This window comes from Lygodium microphyllum, chromosome 12, assembly GCF_053477565.2.
Source record: "Lygodium microphyllum isolate KBCC chromosome 12, Lygodium_microphyllum_v1.1.10, whole genome shotgun sequence".
NCBI lineage: Eukaryota > Viridiplantae > Streptophyta > Polypodiopsida > Schizaeales > Lygodiaceae > Lygodium > Lygodium microphyllum.
The window spans coordinates 114,260,179-114,278,954 of NC_141146.1; the positions used below are offsets into that span (position 1 = coordinate 114,260,179).

General features: G+C 38.2%; 1 protein-coding gene across 1 annotated transcript in view; it reads right to left on the reverse strand.

Moving 5' to 3' along the window:
• Positions 1-5,019: 5,019 nt before the first annotated feature.
• Positions 5,020-18,776, reverse strand: part of LOC148028176 (suppressor-like protein) — a 35,640-nt gene continuing 21,883 nt past the window's right edge. The window contains exon 5 of the mRNA XM_087689883.1: positions 5,020-5,735. Coding sequence (XP_087546009.1) covers positions 5,586-5,735 — 150 coding nt within the window. The 3' untranslated portion in view covers positions 5,020-5,585. The remainder of the gene's footprint in view (positions 5,736-18,776) is intronic.

Here is an 18,776-nt window from a genome sequence, read left to right on the forward strand (position 1 = left end):
TGCTCTATTGTTTAGTTTGAACACACATGCTTTGGTTACCAAAACATTGAGGGTTGAGATTGTGGATTGTGTGAATATATGCAAGGTAAATGCAAAAGATTATTAAGAGACTTGTGTGAAAGAGATAGGAAATTGATTGCACAAGTCAGAAATAAGTATACAAAAGATGTTGAACCATGGTATCCTTTAATCAGACATTGCCTTGTTAACCTAGTATATAATGTTGTATATAGGACACATTTACATATCTTTATTGCATTCAATTATCTTGTTTCTTGAAAGACATGTCTTTGTCTTAGAAGGGCTCAAAATTACCAATTTTAAGGCACCCATTTTGGTGACATTCCCATTCTCCATAGGACACAACTTCATAAGATCACATGCACTATGGTATTTCTTTGACCTCCTCTATTTTGGCAAATTCTTGATAGTTGCAAGTAATGATCTCCATCATACGTAATGTACATTATGTTGTAGCAAGTATGTTATTTTTAATCATCCCTTTGTAGCACATAAAATTAGAGTTTTCTTGACTTTCTACAACACCATGTATTGCAAAAGACTCCATTGTAGGATGGATTGAGTCTTATGTGTGTGCCTATGATTTGGAGATAATGTGTCAAGTAGTGGTTATTTACCACTTCTCTTATGGTTTCTATTAGAATATTAGTTATCACACAAAGGTGAGTATGTGAACATGAAGATTCTTTGTGCCATAACTTGAAAGTGTATACCAAATATTTCCTAAATCTACCTTTTAATTTGTCATACTTTGTATCAATGTTGATTATGGTTTGAAAACATGCAACAAAACCCCCTCTTTTCATTAGAGAGAACATCTAAAGTACATATGTAGCCTATGGATACATTCAACCTTCACTAAATTCTAGATACATCACAAGCCATTGGGCCTTCTAGGGTGCGATGGCATGGTAGCTTTAAGAGGAGTTGCACATCCTTGGGCTTTGCTTTGTTGAGCTTTACTGTTATCAAGGTGGTATATGTCTTGAGTGGGGGAGTGTTATATCCCTTGTACTCAGGGCAGGGCATGAGCTGTGGAAGGGTACATGCATTCCTTGATGTGGATGAGGATTTGCACACTATATGTTCAACCCTTGCTTCTCATAAAAATGCAAGATAAACATGATTATGCCAATACCTCGCATTGATGAGGAGTGGATGATACTTGGATACTCATATTTTCATGACTTTAGACTAGTCTCCCATGAGGAAGTTTGTTTGTTATTCTCTATGTGTGCTACTATAGATGACTAGAGTTGGTGTTCATGTTAATATCATAGCTTTTGTGTAATACTATAAGGTGATATGTGGCTCATTATTTAGTGGTATGTTGTCTTTAAAAGCATTCTTTCTAGGTACATAGGGGTAGTGGTAAGGTCCATGGAAAATGTACCAAGATATGATAGAGAGTAGCGAGAGCACCATTGGTCTTGCAATCACTTCATCGACCATGGAATCCAAGTCATCATGACTTGTAGATTCTCATTCCATGTTAGTACATGTAAATGATATAACATGTCACTCATATTCTTGTACTGATCAATGTTGCAACCACTTCACCAACGATGGAATGCATCATGACTTGGAGATTCTCATGTCATGTTATCATTTTCTTGTAGTTATTATCTCTAATAGCGATCTTTGTTTTCATGCATGCTTTATTGCCATGCTTGGTGTAGGTGTAGTTATGTAAATGTAAATTGAAAACCAAATATCTCTCAATTATGATATCTTCGAAGGTGAATTTTTGGTGGTTGGAGAAAAAATGTGAGGATAATGTTATATTGGCATATTGTTCCATGTTGCTCATCTCATGTAGACTTTTATCATAAACATTGGTATCCAAAAGTTATGAAGGTAGGAGATATGGAAATTTTGAGAAGACACACAATACTTTGATTTCCATAACTTGATTTTTGGTCACTCAAAACACTTCACTAGGATAATACTACCAACTCAATGGATCTAGGTTTGGCAAAGTGTGTAAGGAAATGTGCTATGATGGAAAAGGATAGATATTTTCTATTTTCCAAGACAGTAGAGAGGATATGAGACATGTATGAGTTAGATTGTCTCCTAAGATCTCAAGATAGTTCATAATGTTGCTCCCTCCTCCATGGAGGCACTATGTATCTCCCCTTGACTATGGCCACCTCATAATCATACCATAGATGAGGAGATGGTGCTATGATCCTAGCTCCAATAGCTCCCAACCATTTTGTAACTACCCTAGTGCATGCTACAAGCACTATTACCCATACTCTTCCCATATGGTGATCCATACAATAGACAAAATGTGTCAAACCCCCCTCAGAATTAAACGTACTACTCTTGCCATATGGTAAACAAAAATGTATTAGATCCCTCTCAAATCAAAGGCAATGCATCTTTTGCATATCATCACCACAATGCATTTCCTACCAAGAGGGTCCATTATCAAAGAGAGTGCTTTCATGAAAAAGGGGGATTATTCGTCCTTGTAGACTAACTTTGCACATAGCTTTTTCCATCCTCTTTTGGGGAGATGCCCTCCCCAACCTTCCCCATGATACATACATTGAGTTTGCGGGTTTCCCTCAGCTTTCCTCTTGTATTGTGGTGTTGATTGTATTTAACTCCCACTTATTTCTAGAGTTTAGATTTGTTCGTCACCACTTTTCACTCCTTTTTATCTTGGAGTCCCTTTTTAACCGTCTTCCATTCCATGGTAAGGGCTTGTTTCATGGTTTCAATGCTCCACTCATTTGTATCTTATCAATTCTCCCCCGAATAGAAACTCTCCTTCCAACTTCTTTTTCCGTACTTTAAGTTGTAGCCCAAGGGTACATGCTATCTTCGCATCTAACTCAATTTCTTGCTTATGGTAGGACTACAGACTCTTGGATCTATCATTGGTATATTTTCCTTCCTACCAAGAGCTCACCCCTCGTATTTCCCAAATTTTCTTTCAAAAAATTCATCCATTTGGAATTAGATTTGGTGTTTAGATTCAATGCCAAATCCATTCAGTGTATCTTGGAGTTCTCCTTGGAGTCCCTCGCATTTTTGAGATCATGTCATGGTGGGTGAATCATTTGGCTGCCAATGTCTAATGAGCTATGATACGAAACAAGGAATTAGCAAGTGTGACAAGGAGATTAAAACCATGCTTAGTGAGGCAATTGTGAAGAAGGCTAAAGATTGCAAGGCAATGTGCCTATAATAATAGCTCATGATTGATAGGCAATGAGTCTTGAGGTAAGTCATAGACAATGGTACCCAAAGTACAATAACACAGTCGTGATATCAGTAAACCCATTAAACACATCTATGAAACAAAGTGATGAAGACAAAGTTCAAGGCAATGCATACAAATGTACACAACACATAGGATAGCAATAGCAATGACAAAAGGTGATGGCTGAAGGATCATCAAACATATAACATACTTTCCAAATTGTATATACTCTCTCTCTCTCTCTCTCTCTCTCTCTCTCTCTCTCTCTCTCTACATACATACATACATACATACATACATACATATATATATATATATATATATATATATATATATATATATATATATATATATATATATATATATGTATGCATTAATTAAGTAGACATACATACATATATATGTACATATATGTATGTATGTATGTATGTCCACTTAATTAATCAAAACCAAGCGTTTTTCTTCTAAAGCTACAAAGACACCAAGGGTGGCTTCTAGAAAGCGGCAAACACATTTTAAAGATTATCAAATTCTTCAAGAGCCCACTGACACATCCTACCCCTCCCCTTGGAGTTCAATATTATATTCATTCAATATATCTTGGAGTTCTCCTTAGAGTCCCTCGCATTTTTGAGATCATGTCATGGTGGATGAATCATTTGGCTGCCAATCTCTAGTAAGCTCTGTTACAAAACAAGGAAAGCAAGTGTGACAAAGAGATTATCAGCATGCTTAGTGAGGCAACAATGAAGAAGGCTAAAGGTGGCAAGGTAGTGTGCCTAGATCATGGCTCATGCATGATTGATAGGCAAAGAGCCTTGTGGTAAGTCATAGATGATGGTGCCCAAAGTGCATTAACGGAGGCATGATTAAGATTGACCCATTAAACACATCATGAAACCAAGCAACAAGGGCTCACATTCAAGGCAATGCGTGCAAAAGTCGTTGAGATCATATCACAACATGTGAATCAATTGGCTGCAAGTTTTCAATGAGCTATGACAAAGAATGAGGAATTATATAGGGTGGCAATGTAGCATGTCTATAATGGGGGCTTATGATTGATAGGCTCCTTGAGCCTCATGGTGAGGAGTAAGTCATGGTGTCCAAAGTACAATAACGTAGCCGCAAAAAGAGTTGACCCATTAAACACATCTATGAAACCAAGTGATGAAGACCAAGTTCAAGGCAATGCATACAAATGTAGGCAACAACATATAGGATTGCAATAGCAATGACAAAAGGTGATGGTTAAAGGAGCAACTAAAATGTAACATACCTCGCAAATTGCACATGCTCGCTGTGTGTGTGTGTGTGTGTGTGTGTGTGTGTGTGTGTGTGTGTCCCCTTAATTAATCAACACCATGCATTTTCCTTCTGAAACTACAAAGACGAGCAGCTTCTAGAAAGAGGCAAACACATCTTAAAGATTATCAAATTCTTCAAGCCCAAACCCCGTCCCCCAACTATCCACCAAATCAAACCAATGATAGGTCTCTCCTCATCATACGTGTGTTCAAACTCATTCATCATCCCCAACTTTTCTGCTTTTCAGATCACCCACTATTCACTATGACCATTAATGACCGACGTCCCATTGAAAACAAATAACATTAAAGGATTAGGATGACACTTTTCCAAATTTGCACACGAGAATTAATCGGCGACTCCTCATCAAATACAGTTGTTTCGGGTCATGTTCTACTCCCAAGGATCAGCTTGTTATGATATTTTTCATCATCATGGTTCTTTGACCTATCTTTGTGGTCCTTGTCCTCGCATTGTCGTGATTCTTGACCTTCGAGTTATCTCTTCATTCTTGTGACCTTAATCTTTCGTGTGCCACCACGGTTTGTAAGATAATGACTTCTTGGAAACAAAATAATTAAATTATGATACCTTTATCCATCAACTTACATTCACTAAACACATCATTACACGTACGTAGTCGGCACCCGGCTACTTCAGTTTCCAGACGAAGGATAGCTTGATGCTGTTTGACGTGGTACTCCACATTCACCGGATAATGAACTACTCAGCCATGAGTTACAAAATCTCGTGCATGCACTTTAATTCTATTGTGGGAGTACAGCTTCGGTAATAATTGTGAGAGTATAGCATTCTGGGCAGTAACCCCTACATGGCCACTGGCTGAAAAGGGGTGCAGCAGAAGCCCTTAACATTTCCATTCATCTAGGATAACTGTTTGTATGCTCATCTGAAAAGCACTGATTGAAACTTTGAGAAGCTCCCACTTAAGTACCAACTCCTTTCACTAAGCTTCTGCATTCTGATAATGGTTAGATTACACAGGAACGATAACCTGTAAGATCATCCATGGGGCCTTTCAACCTTTGCTTTCAGGTAGATGCAGCCCCATTGCCCCAAGAAGGTTTGAAGCTGGTCCAGGCAAACCTTGCTGTGATGAGTACGACTCTAGAAGACTTTGTAGAAGGTTTACATCAATATTCACTGGTGGAAGCTCTTCCTTATCAACCTGTGTAAGTATAGACAAGCCATAAAACACATTAGTGGGTAACTGCTGACATATCATGCTCTATTTTCATCTAGAATCCAAAAAAGACATAACAACTTGCATCTACAGAAAAGCAATCTTTCCGATGGAAAACCACTTCACCATTCATAAGACACTGCATACAAATCACAACCTCAACCTTGCTAATGTTTACCTGTCTGAAACTGCAGCTTCAAATAAAGGCTCTAGGCATGCTGCATGTGCATGTGGGTACACAGTATGTATGGATGAATTGATAGTATAAACTACTTGCTCCAATCCCCTTGGTCCCTGCCATTGTTACAGCCATATCAGACGTAGGCTAGAGATGCAGCAAATTGTGACATGGAATGGGTTTTGGGTATGGAGATGGCACTCTAACATGGAGACAAAACTGGATGGTACTGAGACAGAATGGGACTGGGATTCCCATGTCATACTGCAGCATTTAGAGAAGAAAGAGAGCAGAAAGACATGATGGACAGCACAAGTCCAGAAACCCCCTCTTGCTCCTCACAAGCAAGAAAGCAAGTAGAAACCACTCAAGAGCATGGAAACTACTGTGTTTACATTATTGGACTTCTTTGAAAGCAGGTACTCACTGGAGTGGACACCCAAACAGGTTTTCATTGAGTGGATGCTTTGAGGCACAGAAACTTCTTTGAAAGCAGGTTTTCATCAGACTCAAGGCACAAACAGGTTTTCGTCAAGTGGAAGCTTTAAAGTACAGAGAAAAATTGCTCCGGGTCTTCACTTCTCAATGTCCTCACATCCACATGGGGGACCTACCCAAAAACGTTTGTCTATCGGATAGCATGCTCCTCTCCTGATGGACCAGTCCCTTTCTTGGATTACATGTCGTAGGAATCTTGAATTGATGCAAAGAAGGTAAGATTTTAACCACATGACCTGTCATTGTTCACCCAAGGCAGAGGATTGAGTTTAGAAGGTGTACAGCTCAACAAGCAGTCATGCAATGAAATGCTCAAGTTAATCAGCAGGGTTGAGATGTGATGGGACTGGGAGTCCTGACTCCACAGCAAACAGCAAGGCTGAAACATAAATTCAACAAAGAATCTATATTTAGATTGGGCTTTGATAAATGTATCATCCACTTTGCAACAATGGGGGAGATTTAACTCGGTCTAAAGAATGTGATAAAGTTACTGAATTGGCATCTCCATCACCACGACTCCATCATCACTTAAATTCCTTCCAAGTTTCTAAAATGGGTTCTCCCACGTCTTGATCCAGTATTGTAAACGATGAAGGTTGCTCATCAACAAGGTTGCACTCATACATCATATGGACAGATTTGTACATATAATATCGTACAAGAAAAAAAAAATAGACCCCACCCCCCCCCCCCAAAAAAAAACCCTCAATCTACATAATTAATTATAATAGCTTTTTTAATTTACTTTTAAATATTACTATTACTTTTTTTTTTAAATCAAAGATACCCCCCTCCTTTCAATGTTGATAGAGGGTGATGCAGTGAATGTAGACCGCTTGCGGCAGCGTTGCCAAGCATTGGACACTTGGTGGGTCATTTTTTTGACTATTGTCGAGTGCGAGCACTCAAGTGGTGGTCTTTGACATGATGATGGAAGCTTCGATTTCAAGGCTAAGCACTCAAATGTGAAAAACCCCAATGTTTGATGAAGAAATTTCGCTTCAAGAAAAGGGGAGCCTTCCTTTTGGATGAAGGGGATTTACCTTAACCTGAGGGGAGAGTCCCTCTGCAAGACATTACAGGTACCGAAGGGTACTCAGTCTCCTTCACAACAAGAAGAGTCTATCAGCATTCCACAGTGGTATCTGCAGCTTATGCAAGACTCACGTGTTTCCCACTTTCCTGCTACCCCCACAGGTCCATGCAGATCAGCTAGATTGTAGGCCCAACACGATAGTTCACTCTTCATGAACTATGCTCTTATGTCATAGATTCTTCAAGGTCATGAGCCTACTAAAATTGATACATAAGATATTTGGCATTGAGCTATGCAAGAGGAGCTCGATTCTATCAAGCATAACGAAACTTGGAAGTTGGTTCCACGTCCAAAGAAGCGGAAGGTGATTGGTGTGAAGTGGATCTATAAGATCAAGTACCTAGCCTATAGAATTTGGATAGCTGGACAAGCATAAGACTAGGCTTATTGCCAAGGGATTTACCCAAAGGAGAGGGTTGGATTACTTAGAGGCCTTCACACCTATACAGCTCACATGTCTACTATTGGAGCTATCTTGGCTCTTGTAACTCATCACCACTAGCTGATCTTTGAAATGAACAAAAGTCGACCTTTTTGAATGGCTTCCTAGAGGAGGAGATTTATGTCTCATAGCCTTTTGGTTTTCTTATACAAGGAAAGGAGGACCATGTTTACACGTTGCTAAGGCCCCTTTGAGACCTAAAGCAAGCTCCTTGAGCTTGGTACCAAAGGATTGATCGCTTCTTGTTACAATGCGGCTTCCATCGGCTAGACCATGATCCTAATCTTTATTATGAGGTTGAGGGAGACAAGTGTATACTCACCATCCTATATGTGGATACTTGACTATCACAGAAAGTGACTCACAAGAGGTTGATCAAAGTTGGGAGATCTTGAGACAGGAGTTCAACATGATGGATCTAAGGATCATACACTTTTTCCTTAGCTTGGAGATCTATCGGATGGCATAGAGCATCTTCATATCCAAGCACATGTACATCTTTGAGTTACTTTCAAAGTTTAGTATGCCCGATGCTTACCTATTTATTGCCCCATGGACCAAAGTCCAAGCTTTTGACAATCGAAGATCCCCTCCCAAATGTTGCCTTCTTGGTTCATTGAGCTTTATTCACACTCAATGGAAAATTTCCTTTGTGGTGGTATTGTTGTCTTCTTTTAGAAAGCTGCTTCACGTGTTCTATACTATTTATAGGGGACTTGATCCTACACGAATTTGCATCGAGAGGGCTACTCTTTCTTGATCAAGTGACTCAGATTGGGCACATGATATAGATTCGAGAAGATCCACTACTATGCTTTCTCCCTTGGATCAGAAGCTATCTTGTGGAGCAACAAGAAGCAACCTATTGCGGCACTTTCTTCCATAAAGGCTTTGAGACCAACCTTCTTTCTTAGAGAGGGTAGTAAAACTTGATCAAGCACTTAATTATAGCGATTAAGAAATGAATATAAACTAAAATGCATACATTACCATAATAATCTTGGACATTGGATACTTTGTTGGCCCTAAAACTAGCATCCCTTGCGGTATTTCTTTAACTTGTGTTGCTATTGGATGGAGTAAGAACCGAGATATCTTTATCTCCTCCGTTGATCCAAAAACCGCTTGCTATCACAACCGGCCAATTGCCTCTTGATCTTTACCCAAGACTTGTATAAATTGAACCACAAACTAGCCGAATGCTGCCCCAAATTAAATGAAATGGACTAGCATCTAAAATTCCTGACAATTCCTTGAATTTCAACTCTTGATTCCAGTGTTCGATGCCTTTAACTAATAGCACGAGTCCCAAGGTGGCTGCTAAACCCTAATTCTTACAGTAGAGATCACATTGCTATCCACCAAATTTGGCCGAGAACACCTTCAATTGGTTGAAAATTGCTAAGATCTTAAGAGAATGAACTGAAGAAGGCGAGAGAATGCTCAAATGGGAGAGAAATCAAAGTGTCTTTGCGAGATCCTTCAAAAGTGTCTACTGCCTTGTTTGATCAACATTTAATGATGTCACCAACAATCTAGAGCCTTCAAATCTGTTGTTGCCAGCAACTCCTCACACCATAAATGTTGTCACCTGGTTCTCGAGGGCTCCTAGCAATTGTCACCTGCAGCTTACGGCCTCCTACAGATCCCAAAATTGATCAACATCAACCTCCTCTCTCCCAGTGAGCATACACACCGAATGATCTCTCTCAACACCCCAAACAATCTTCTCTCCCATTGCATGGGTATTTTGCCAAGCGACAACCTTCTAAGCCCATTTTTCAACAATTTTCAACCAATTAAGTAATTTTGAAAATTAATTTTAACCCTTCTGACCCTGTCTAAAATTAAATACGCCCGTCCATAATTTAATTGGCTAGGCCATTTGCAACCTCAAGTCATGTCGTGCCTTAATTAACCTTTAGATTGACATTAATTAATTAATTAATGCCTAGTCGCTACTTCATGGCCAATTAACTGTCCTAGGGCCAAAATTGATACTAAGTCGCATCCAAGTTGTCATGTTAATTGACCTTTAGATTGGTATTAACTGATTAATTAATGCTCAGTCGCTAATGTCACCACTAACACCTAATGGCCAAATATCTATCCTAGGGCCAAAATTGATACTAAGTGATATCCAAAACCCAACTAGCATTACTTATCACAACTTTTGTCTTTGGCATCCACAGCTTTCTCACGGTCCTTGGCCTGTTATCATAAAATAACTACCATGTGCACCACATGTGCCTTGCAACATTGCACGTTTGATTATTAAATTAATCAAATGCTACTAGCAAGAGCGAAGCATCTCAAAAATTTTACATCCCCATTACTAACAGACCTCTTGAAAACTTAGCAATCGTTTTCAATTCCACTGCAATGTTACAAAGCAAAAGTATACTACAACGGAATTTCCATAGGGCAACACAATCACAGCATTGGCCACTGTTATCTAACCATGCCATATGCCCAAAACTTGCTGTAAATTTCCAACCACAAAAAATATAGCATAAAAGTAAAAAATAATCCAAAATTGTTGCTAGAAACTCATTGGATGCATATGCATTTCCCATGTTTCTCAATTGTAATGACTTCACAACCACAGTAAAGCATATACTCAGCCTCAACTATGGCTAAAACTATTAATGGCACTTATTAAAAATATTGTTATCCATGGAACCAGTTGAAAATTGGATATAATCCGATCATAAACTAATCATATACTCATCTGAAAACTGATTGCAAATTGATGCAAATGTGATTCCAAACTAATCACACGCTGAATGCAAACCTTGATCAAAAGCTGTAACAAACCTTTTATATATCAATTGTTACCAAGAAATATTAGCTCAATGATTCCAAAGTAATTTGATGCTCGTGTACTTTGAAAGGCGGTTTGTATTATTTAAGTATTTCAACATATAATTAAATCTTCATCTTTCTATTTAAGAGTAGTCAATGGCCAAAACGCCCTATAATTATACTTGGGTCTTCATTGACGAGATACCCAAGAGAAATTAAAAGTTTAGTCAGGCAGTCAGATTGACTAGAAAGCTCAAATGACAACTTTTACACTCAATAGTCACATTGACTAGAAGCCCATATAATGAGAGGTTTCAAAAAGTGAAACCAAACGCTCATGATTGAAGAAACAAACCATGAACCAATGAGCTTATATAATGAAACTCTCCAAAAGCTAAATTTAGCGACTGTCATGAGGACATGTATTTTTGAAATCTCACTTAACATGTGGATTAATTTTTAATCACATGGTTAAGTAAATGTTGCACATGTGAGGTATAACTGGGGTTAGAGTAAATTTATGAGCCTAGGATCCAAGAAAATCACAAAATGTCACAGACAAAAGTTGCTATAAGTTATGTTGCACAGATACTTGGTGGTATCTGATGCCACTTGATAGCTTAGGTCATTCATTTGGCCATAAGTGTCAGTTGGTGACACTAGGAAAGTGACATCTAATGGTACCTAACGCTAATCTAATGGTCAAAGATGACGCAAAGACACTCAAGAATAGAAGTTGCTTAGCCAATTTAATTATTGGCCAGTCATATTATTTTTCACGAGCACCAAAATAATTATTAGATTAATTTTTAATATTTAAGGATTAAAAATTAATATTTAATTAAAAATAATGTTGAAAAAACCATTTGGAAAGGTTACCACTTGTGTCAAAATTGCCCATGTAAGACTCAAAAACGTCTTTAGAGGCTAGAGAGAAGCATTTTTTATGTATTCAACCTACAAGAGAGAGAAAGGAGATATTGTTGGTCTGATTTGCAACCATTGGAGGACCTTCTGAGGCAGCCAAGGACAGGAGAAGACCAATGCAAGACTGAAAAACGTCTTTAGAGACTGGAGAGAGGCCTTTTTTATATATTTAGCCTACGAGAGAGAGAGAGAGAGAGAGAGAGAGAGAGAGAGAGAGAGAGAGGAGATGCTGTTGGTCTAATTTGCAGCCATTGGAGGACCTTCTAAGGCAACCAAGGACATGAGAAAACCAATCAACAGCAGATGCCAGCATCTACAAGCTGTTGAGACAAAGCAACAGCAATAAATAACTTATTTTCTTCCACTCTTTGCATCTACAAGCTGTTGAGACATGGTAGCAACAATAAATGACAGATTTTCTTCATGTCTTCGTGAAGAAAGTCTAAATTTTCTCTCTCCTCAACATTCTCTCTCATCTCCCATTCTTTCTATAGCTTTGTTCTAAAGATTATAGCATTGGGATCACCAAAGATTGAGAAAATTCAAATTTCTTTGCTGTAAATCCTAGTCTGCAGAGCAAAAATTAGGGTTTAGCAACAGCCTCGAGAAGTGTACTAGAAATTGAAAGTTCCAAGACTTGGATTCAACAAGGCTAAAGTTGTTTTTAGCCTATTCAAGTGGAGGGACCAACAAATCATTGAATTTGGGACATTTTCTATCTCCATCAAAGCATATAAACGCCAATTGATTGCCTTAGTCATGGGGAAAATCACATTGAAGACTTCCTGGTCATTTTGGACAGCAAGGGAAGTTGGAATACCGAAAGGGATAAAATTTCCTCATACTTGATTTTTATCAAAGATTTTAACAAAGAGTCTAGAATTGAAGAGTCTATCTCAAATATAAACAAAAACCGAATGAGTTTTTTAAAGAAGTATGAAGATTGTTTTGCAAAAACTTTACCTAACAAGTTACCACCACAAAGGACTAGAAGATCATCACATTGATCTCATTCCTCGGAACTCACCTCCAAATAGGTCACCCTATCATGTGAGTCCAACACAACAAGAGGAGATTATAAAGCAAGTGAATAAGCTCTTGGAGAAGAAAGATGGATATTGGCACATGTGTGTGGAATACACGGCCCTTAACCAAGTTAAAATTTGCAATACGTTTATCATTCCAAAAATTTATAATATCTTGGATAGTCTAGATAGATTCAAAGTATTCAGCTAGATTGACTTAAAGAGTAACTATCATCAGATAAAAATTGCTCCTCAAGATATTCATAAAACAGCATCCAAGACAACTTTTATTTTGTATGAGTTTCTTGTGCTACCATTTGGTCTCACCAATGCTCTTACAACCTTTGATAGAATGATGAAAAGAATGTTTTAGGCACATCGGAAGTTTATAGATACTTTCTTTGATGACATTTGGTTCATTCAAAAGATGAAGAAGAGCATAAGCAACACTTGAAAATAGTATTTTAAGAACTCTGCAAACACAAACTTTATGTGAGTGGCAAAAAGAGTGATTTTTTTCTGGAAGAGATTCACTACTTGGGATATATTGTATCCAAAGATGGCATTCGAATGGGTTCAAAAAAAGTCAAGGCTATTGTAGAATACCCAAAATTAACTAGTGTTCATGAAGTTTGAAGTTTCTTAGAATTATGCTCTTATTACAAGAGATTTATTTAATGGTTTGCAATGGTTGCTAGGCAATTACATTATTTAACCAAGAAAGCAATAACATTTCAATGGACCAAACTAGAGAAAGAAGCTTTTGAAGCTCTAAAGTTCTATATCAGCAAGGACCTGTTTTGATTATACCTAATTTGTTGAAACCTTTCTTTGTGAAATGTGATGCTTGAGGAGATTGCATTTATATAGTCTTAAACCCAAAAAAAAATATGCAATTGCTAATGTAAGCAAAAGGTTGCAAAATGTAGAAAAGAATGCTACTACCTATGAAAAGGAGGTAATGGCCATTGTTCAAGCTTTAAAAGATTGGAGACACTATCTTTTAGATGGAGAATTTTTCATTAAGATAGACCATGATAGTCTCAAGCATTTTCTCAACCAACCAAAAATTTGTGACGAGCATATTCGATGGGCCAATTATTTAGCTCAATTTTACTTTCAAATGTTGCATATTACTGGAAAGCAAAACAAGGTAACCAATGCTCTATCAAGAAAACCTTAGATTCATGCAATATCCATACGCCATCATATAGAATTCACTAGTATGAGGAACATGTATGCTTCTGATTCAAAGAATGTCTTCTGTGCAAAAAGATTAATTTTGGCCGCCAAAAGTTTGCATGGCTTTTGCAACCATTATCAATTTTGAGTCAATGTTACATCATTAAGGTAAATTACGAGAAACAGGCGCGAGCAACAACTGTCCGGGGACCTTGGGCACCCGAACAAGATTTAGGGGAGCCTAGAATGAAAGAGAGTCCAAGAATAGTAGGACTCACCAAAAGTTGACGGCTGGCAATCACATCACGATGGGAGTTGCCAACAACTATCTAGGCAAGGTTGGGAGGAGAAACTCATCTCGTGCCTCTGTCTTCAAGTTTGACTCGTGAGACGTTCTCACAGCGTGAAGACGAATCTAACTGAGCTTGTATTTATTTTTGCCCATCATATCACTGATATCAGAGCAGCCGTTGGGTCCTTCTTCAGAGCCGCAGAGTCCCGCTTCCGCTTGTTTTCGCGTGAAGTTCTCTTTCCGACACCCACACGACACGTCATACAAATCTGGCGTAAAGACGATACCTAACATGTCACCCGTCGTCCGTCTTATTGGCCGCAGTGAGTCATACAACGTGAAGACGATCCCCCACACGCTTTACGCCCGTGTCCTGGACACGATTGACTTCGTGAGACGCAATAAATAAAAAACGGCACAATATCGTCTGGCGCCTCTGTGACCAACTCTGGCTGCAGGCTACTGTCTGACGACTGCAAAATAGCCGTGTGACAAGTACAGTTTAGCAAGGAACGAATTCAAGGAAGGCGTCACCAACCGGACGAAGCCAGTCGAACCAGTTTCACATGTAGAAGGTGTATAGATGGTTCACGTGACCATTAGGAAGGGGTGTATTTAGTCCCCTCCTTAGTCCCCTCCTTACTAGGTGTTTTTGCCAATAAGCTTCATTTCTAGCGTGACTAGCTCAGTTCGGGAAAGACAAATTATCCCTCACTCTTCAAGGTTATTATTAAAAGCCAGCAACAATTGCCCTATCACTATAACCAAGAAAGTACTTTACTTTGTATGCAAATTTCTCATATTTGTTTTCCAATTCCAGTGTATTAATGGAAGAGAAAGGGAAAGAGGGAGTAATTGAGGGTTCTAGTTCTGGGGACCACCCTATGGTAGATCCCCATGAAACGGAGATACAAGAAGAACAGTGGAAAGAATTTTTTGCCACACGAGAACAATTTAATGATCTAACTGCTCGAGTACAGGCACAGGGGATTCAAATGGAATTTTTAACTCAAAACACTCACCGAAATAAAATCTCAATTAACTTTATTACTAGAAAGGGATAAAAATAAGATAAAAACCTCGGATATCCCATCTTCATCGAAAGATTTGGATGTGACTATGCGAGATCCTAAGGAACCCCACCACAAGTTGAGGGATAATCCAGTTTTAAAAGATAAGAAACCCCCTCAATTTCACGGGGAGAAAAAAGATAGAAATAAAAACACTATCTTTAATTTTCTCCAAAAATGGAAAGATTTGCACAAACTTAAAAATACTCTACCACATCTCCAAGCGCTGGAGGTCAGTTTAACTTTGGGACCAAAGGCGTATAAATGGTAGCGAACTTTAAAGGAGGCAAATAAAATACCTGAAACTTATGCTCAATTTAAATCGAGCTTTTTGAAAGAATTCCTTCCTGAAAATGAAATGGAAAGAAATTGGGAAGATTGGGATTATGTCAAACAAAAGGGAAGACCCCTGCTGATGTATCTGGAGGAATATCATGAGATAATCCTTAAATTGAAAGGAATAGATGAGTTTCAAAAGACGAGAGGATTCATTAGGAGACTAGATAAGACCTGTAAAAAGGAAGTAAAAAGAAGTTCACCTAAGACGCTTGAAGAGGCAATTAAATTTGCATTAATCAATGAAGATAGTATCCGTCTAGGTACACTCACTAGTCTCACTGATACGGAGCCCAAGACTAAGGAATTGGAAACCTTAAAATTTGTAGGCAAATTTAAAAGAAAAATGCCATTTTTTAAGGGCAAGAAATAACCTTTTGAAAAGAAACAATACGTAAGGTCAAAGTTAAGTCCAGATGACTTTGATAAGGCCAAAAAAGAAAAGCTGTGTTTCAATTGCCTATCCCCTAACCATGCTGCCTAGAATTGCCCTCAAAGGAAAAAGGGAAAAGATAAAGGAAAGGATAAGAACAAGGGCAAGGGAAAAGAAAAACAAATCCATGTAATGCAGACTCTAGAATTAAAGGGGCATGAAAAGTAAAAATCTTTAGAGGTTTTGCACAAGGATGTACAACATAGGTGTTGTATGTCAACTTCTATGTGGCAGCCTACCTTTGGGCCACATGATTTAGTTAGAGTGCATGGATTGATAGCTGGAAAGAGGGTTAGAGTCATGATTGATAACTCTGCTACCCACAGTTTCATAAATTATGCACTAGTCAAAAAATTGAAACTTCCCCAACAAAAGAGTGGACATCAATATGTTGTTCGTACGATGTAAGGTCAAGATAATAAAATATGGGATACAATGGTATCCAATTTGGAAATTGAGATCCAAGAATATAAAGATAAACTTGATTTTCAAATTATGAATATGGAAACAGCCGATATTGCTTTAGGAAGGGAGTGGCTATGGAGATTGGAACCATTCTTAAAACGTAGTTATCATCATAATACATTGGCATTTGAAAGGATGATAAGACTTTTGTGATTCAAGGTGAACATGAAGTATTTGATTCAGTGGGCTGATAAAGAAGAAAGCTTGTGAGGTATATATGTTATGGTCTCTTCCTGTACAAAACACTTTTACTTTCTGTAATATAAAGCAATAATTTTCTTATGTTTGTGAGTTGAATGTAAATAATGAATTAAGTAGTTTGTTAGATGAATTTAAAGATGTGTTTCCTTCTGATTTACCAAGTGGCCTTCCACTAGATAGGGGTGATATAAATCACCCAATTGACACAAATAAGGATACACACCCTATTTCTAAACCACCTTATAAGTTAAGTGAAACACAACACCAAGAAGTTGAAAGACAAATTAAGGATTACCTTGATAAAGGGTTTATACAACCCAGTAATTCACCTTGGGCTTCGCCAGTTTTATTGGTAAAGAAAAAAGATGGTTCTATGCGACTTTGTGTTGATTATAGAGCACTTAACAGGATAACGGTGACGAATAAATTTCCTATGCCCAAAATGGAAGATTTTTTTAATCAATTACAAGGGGCAAAATTCTTCACAAAGATAGATTTAAGATCAGGCTATCACCAAGTAAGAATTAAGGCACAAGATGTTCCTAAGACAGCATTTCGTACTAGATACGGGTATTATGATTTTTTGGTGATGCCTTTTGGCCTTACTAATGCACCAGCTACCCTTATGAAGCTGATGAATAGTGTGTTACGGCCCTATCTAGGACATTTTGTAGTAGTCTTCTTGGATGATATCTTGATCTTTAGTAAATCAAGAAAAGAACATTTGGAACACCTACAATTGGTATTCCAACTATTAAGAACACATTCCCTTTATGCGAAGAAAACTAAATGTGAATTCTTCGCACGAGGTCAAATATTTGGGGCATATTATCTCGAAAGAGAGAATCAAAATGGATCCAGAAAAAGTAAGAGCAATTATTGAATGGCCATCTCCAAGGAACCTGGAAGAGCTGCAGATCTTCCTAGGTTTATTTGGATTTTATCGTAGATTCATTCGAGATTATGCCAAAATAGCTGTTCCAATGACAGACCAACTTAAAGGGAAAGGAAAGAGCTTTAATTGGGGAACAGACCAAAATGAAAGTTTTCAAAAACTTAAGGTAGCTATTGCTACAGCTCCAGTACTATTAATTGTGGATCCCAATAAACCGTTTGTGGTTGAAGCCGATGCCAGTGATAAGGTGATAGACGCGGTCTTATTACAAGAAGGTCGACCAGTTGCTTTTGAAAGCAAGAAATTAGACCGTGCAAAACAGAATTATTATGTTTATGAGAGGGAGTTGTATGCAATAGTACATGCAATGAAGAAATGGAGGCACTATCTGCACGGTGCCAAACTTTTGATCTTGTCGGATCATGAAAGCATTAAGTGGCTTAATGACCAACCGGATCTACAAGGGCGTAAAGCCAGATGGGCCGAACTCCTCCAAGAGTTCGACTACAAGGGTAGGGTATGTGTCCCGAAAGATAAAGAAATAAGGCGCCCGATACTCTTCGAGTGTTATGATACCCCTAGCGCGGAACATCCAGGAGTTAATAAGACTTATAGTCTTATTAAAAGGCAGTTCTATTGGCCTGGAATGAATAAGGACATCCTTGACTATGTGGTCAAATGTAATAAATGCCAGGTTAATAAAGCTGAAAGATTGAAAATGGGAGGACTTCTCCCTTCATTAGAGATTCCTTCAGGAAAATGGGAGAGTATCTCCATGGATTTTATTGTCGCATTACCCAGAACACAGAGGGGGCACAACTCTGTGTGGGTGATTGTGGATAGGTTAACCAAAATGGCTAGGTTTATTCCAACTTCAACGGATGTTAAAACACCAGAATTGGCTAGATTGTTCGTAGAGAACATATACCGATTATATAGCCTTCCGACAAATATAGTTTCTAATCGGGATAGAAAATTTGATAGTTAATTTTGGCGTTCGGTATTTAGAAAGTTGGATACTAAACTTAGCACGAGTACGGCGGACCACCCGCAAATAAATGGGCAAACTGAAAGGGTTAACCAAATCCTTAAAGATATGCTCAGGGCATATGTAAGTAAAAAGCAAACTAATTGGGAAGAGTATCTACCGATAGCAGAGTTTGCATATAATAGTGCCA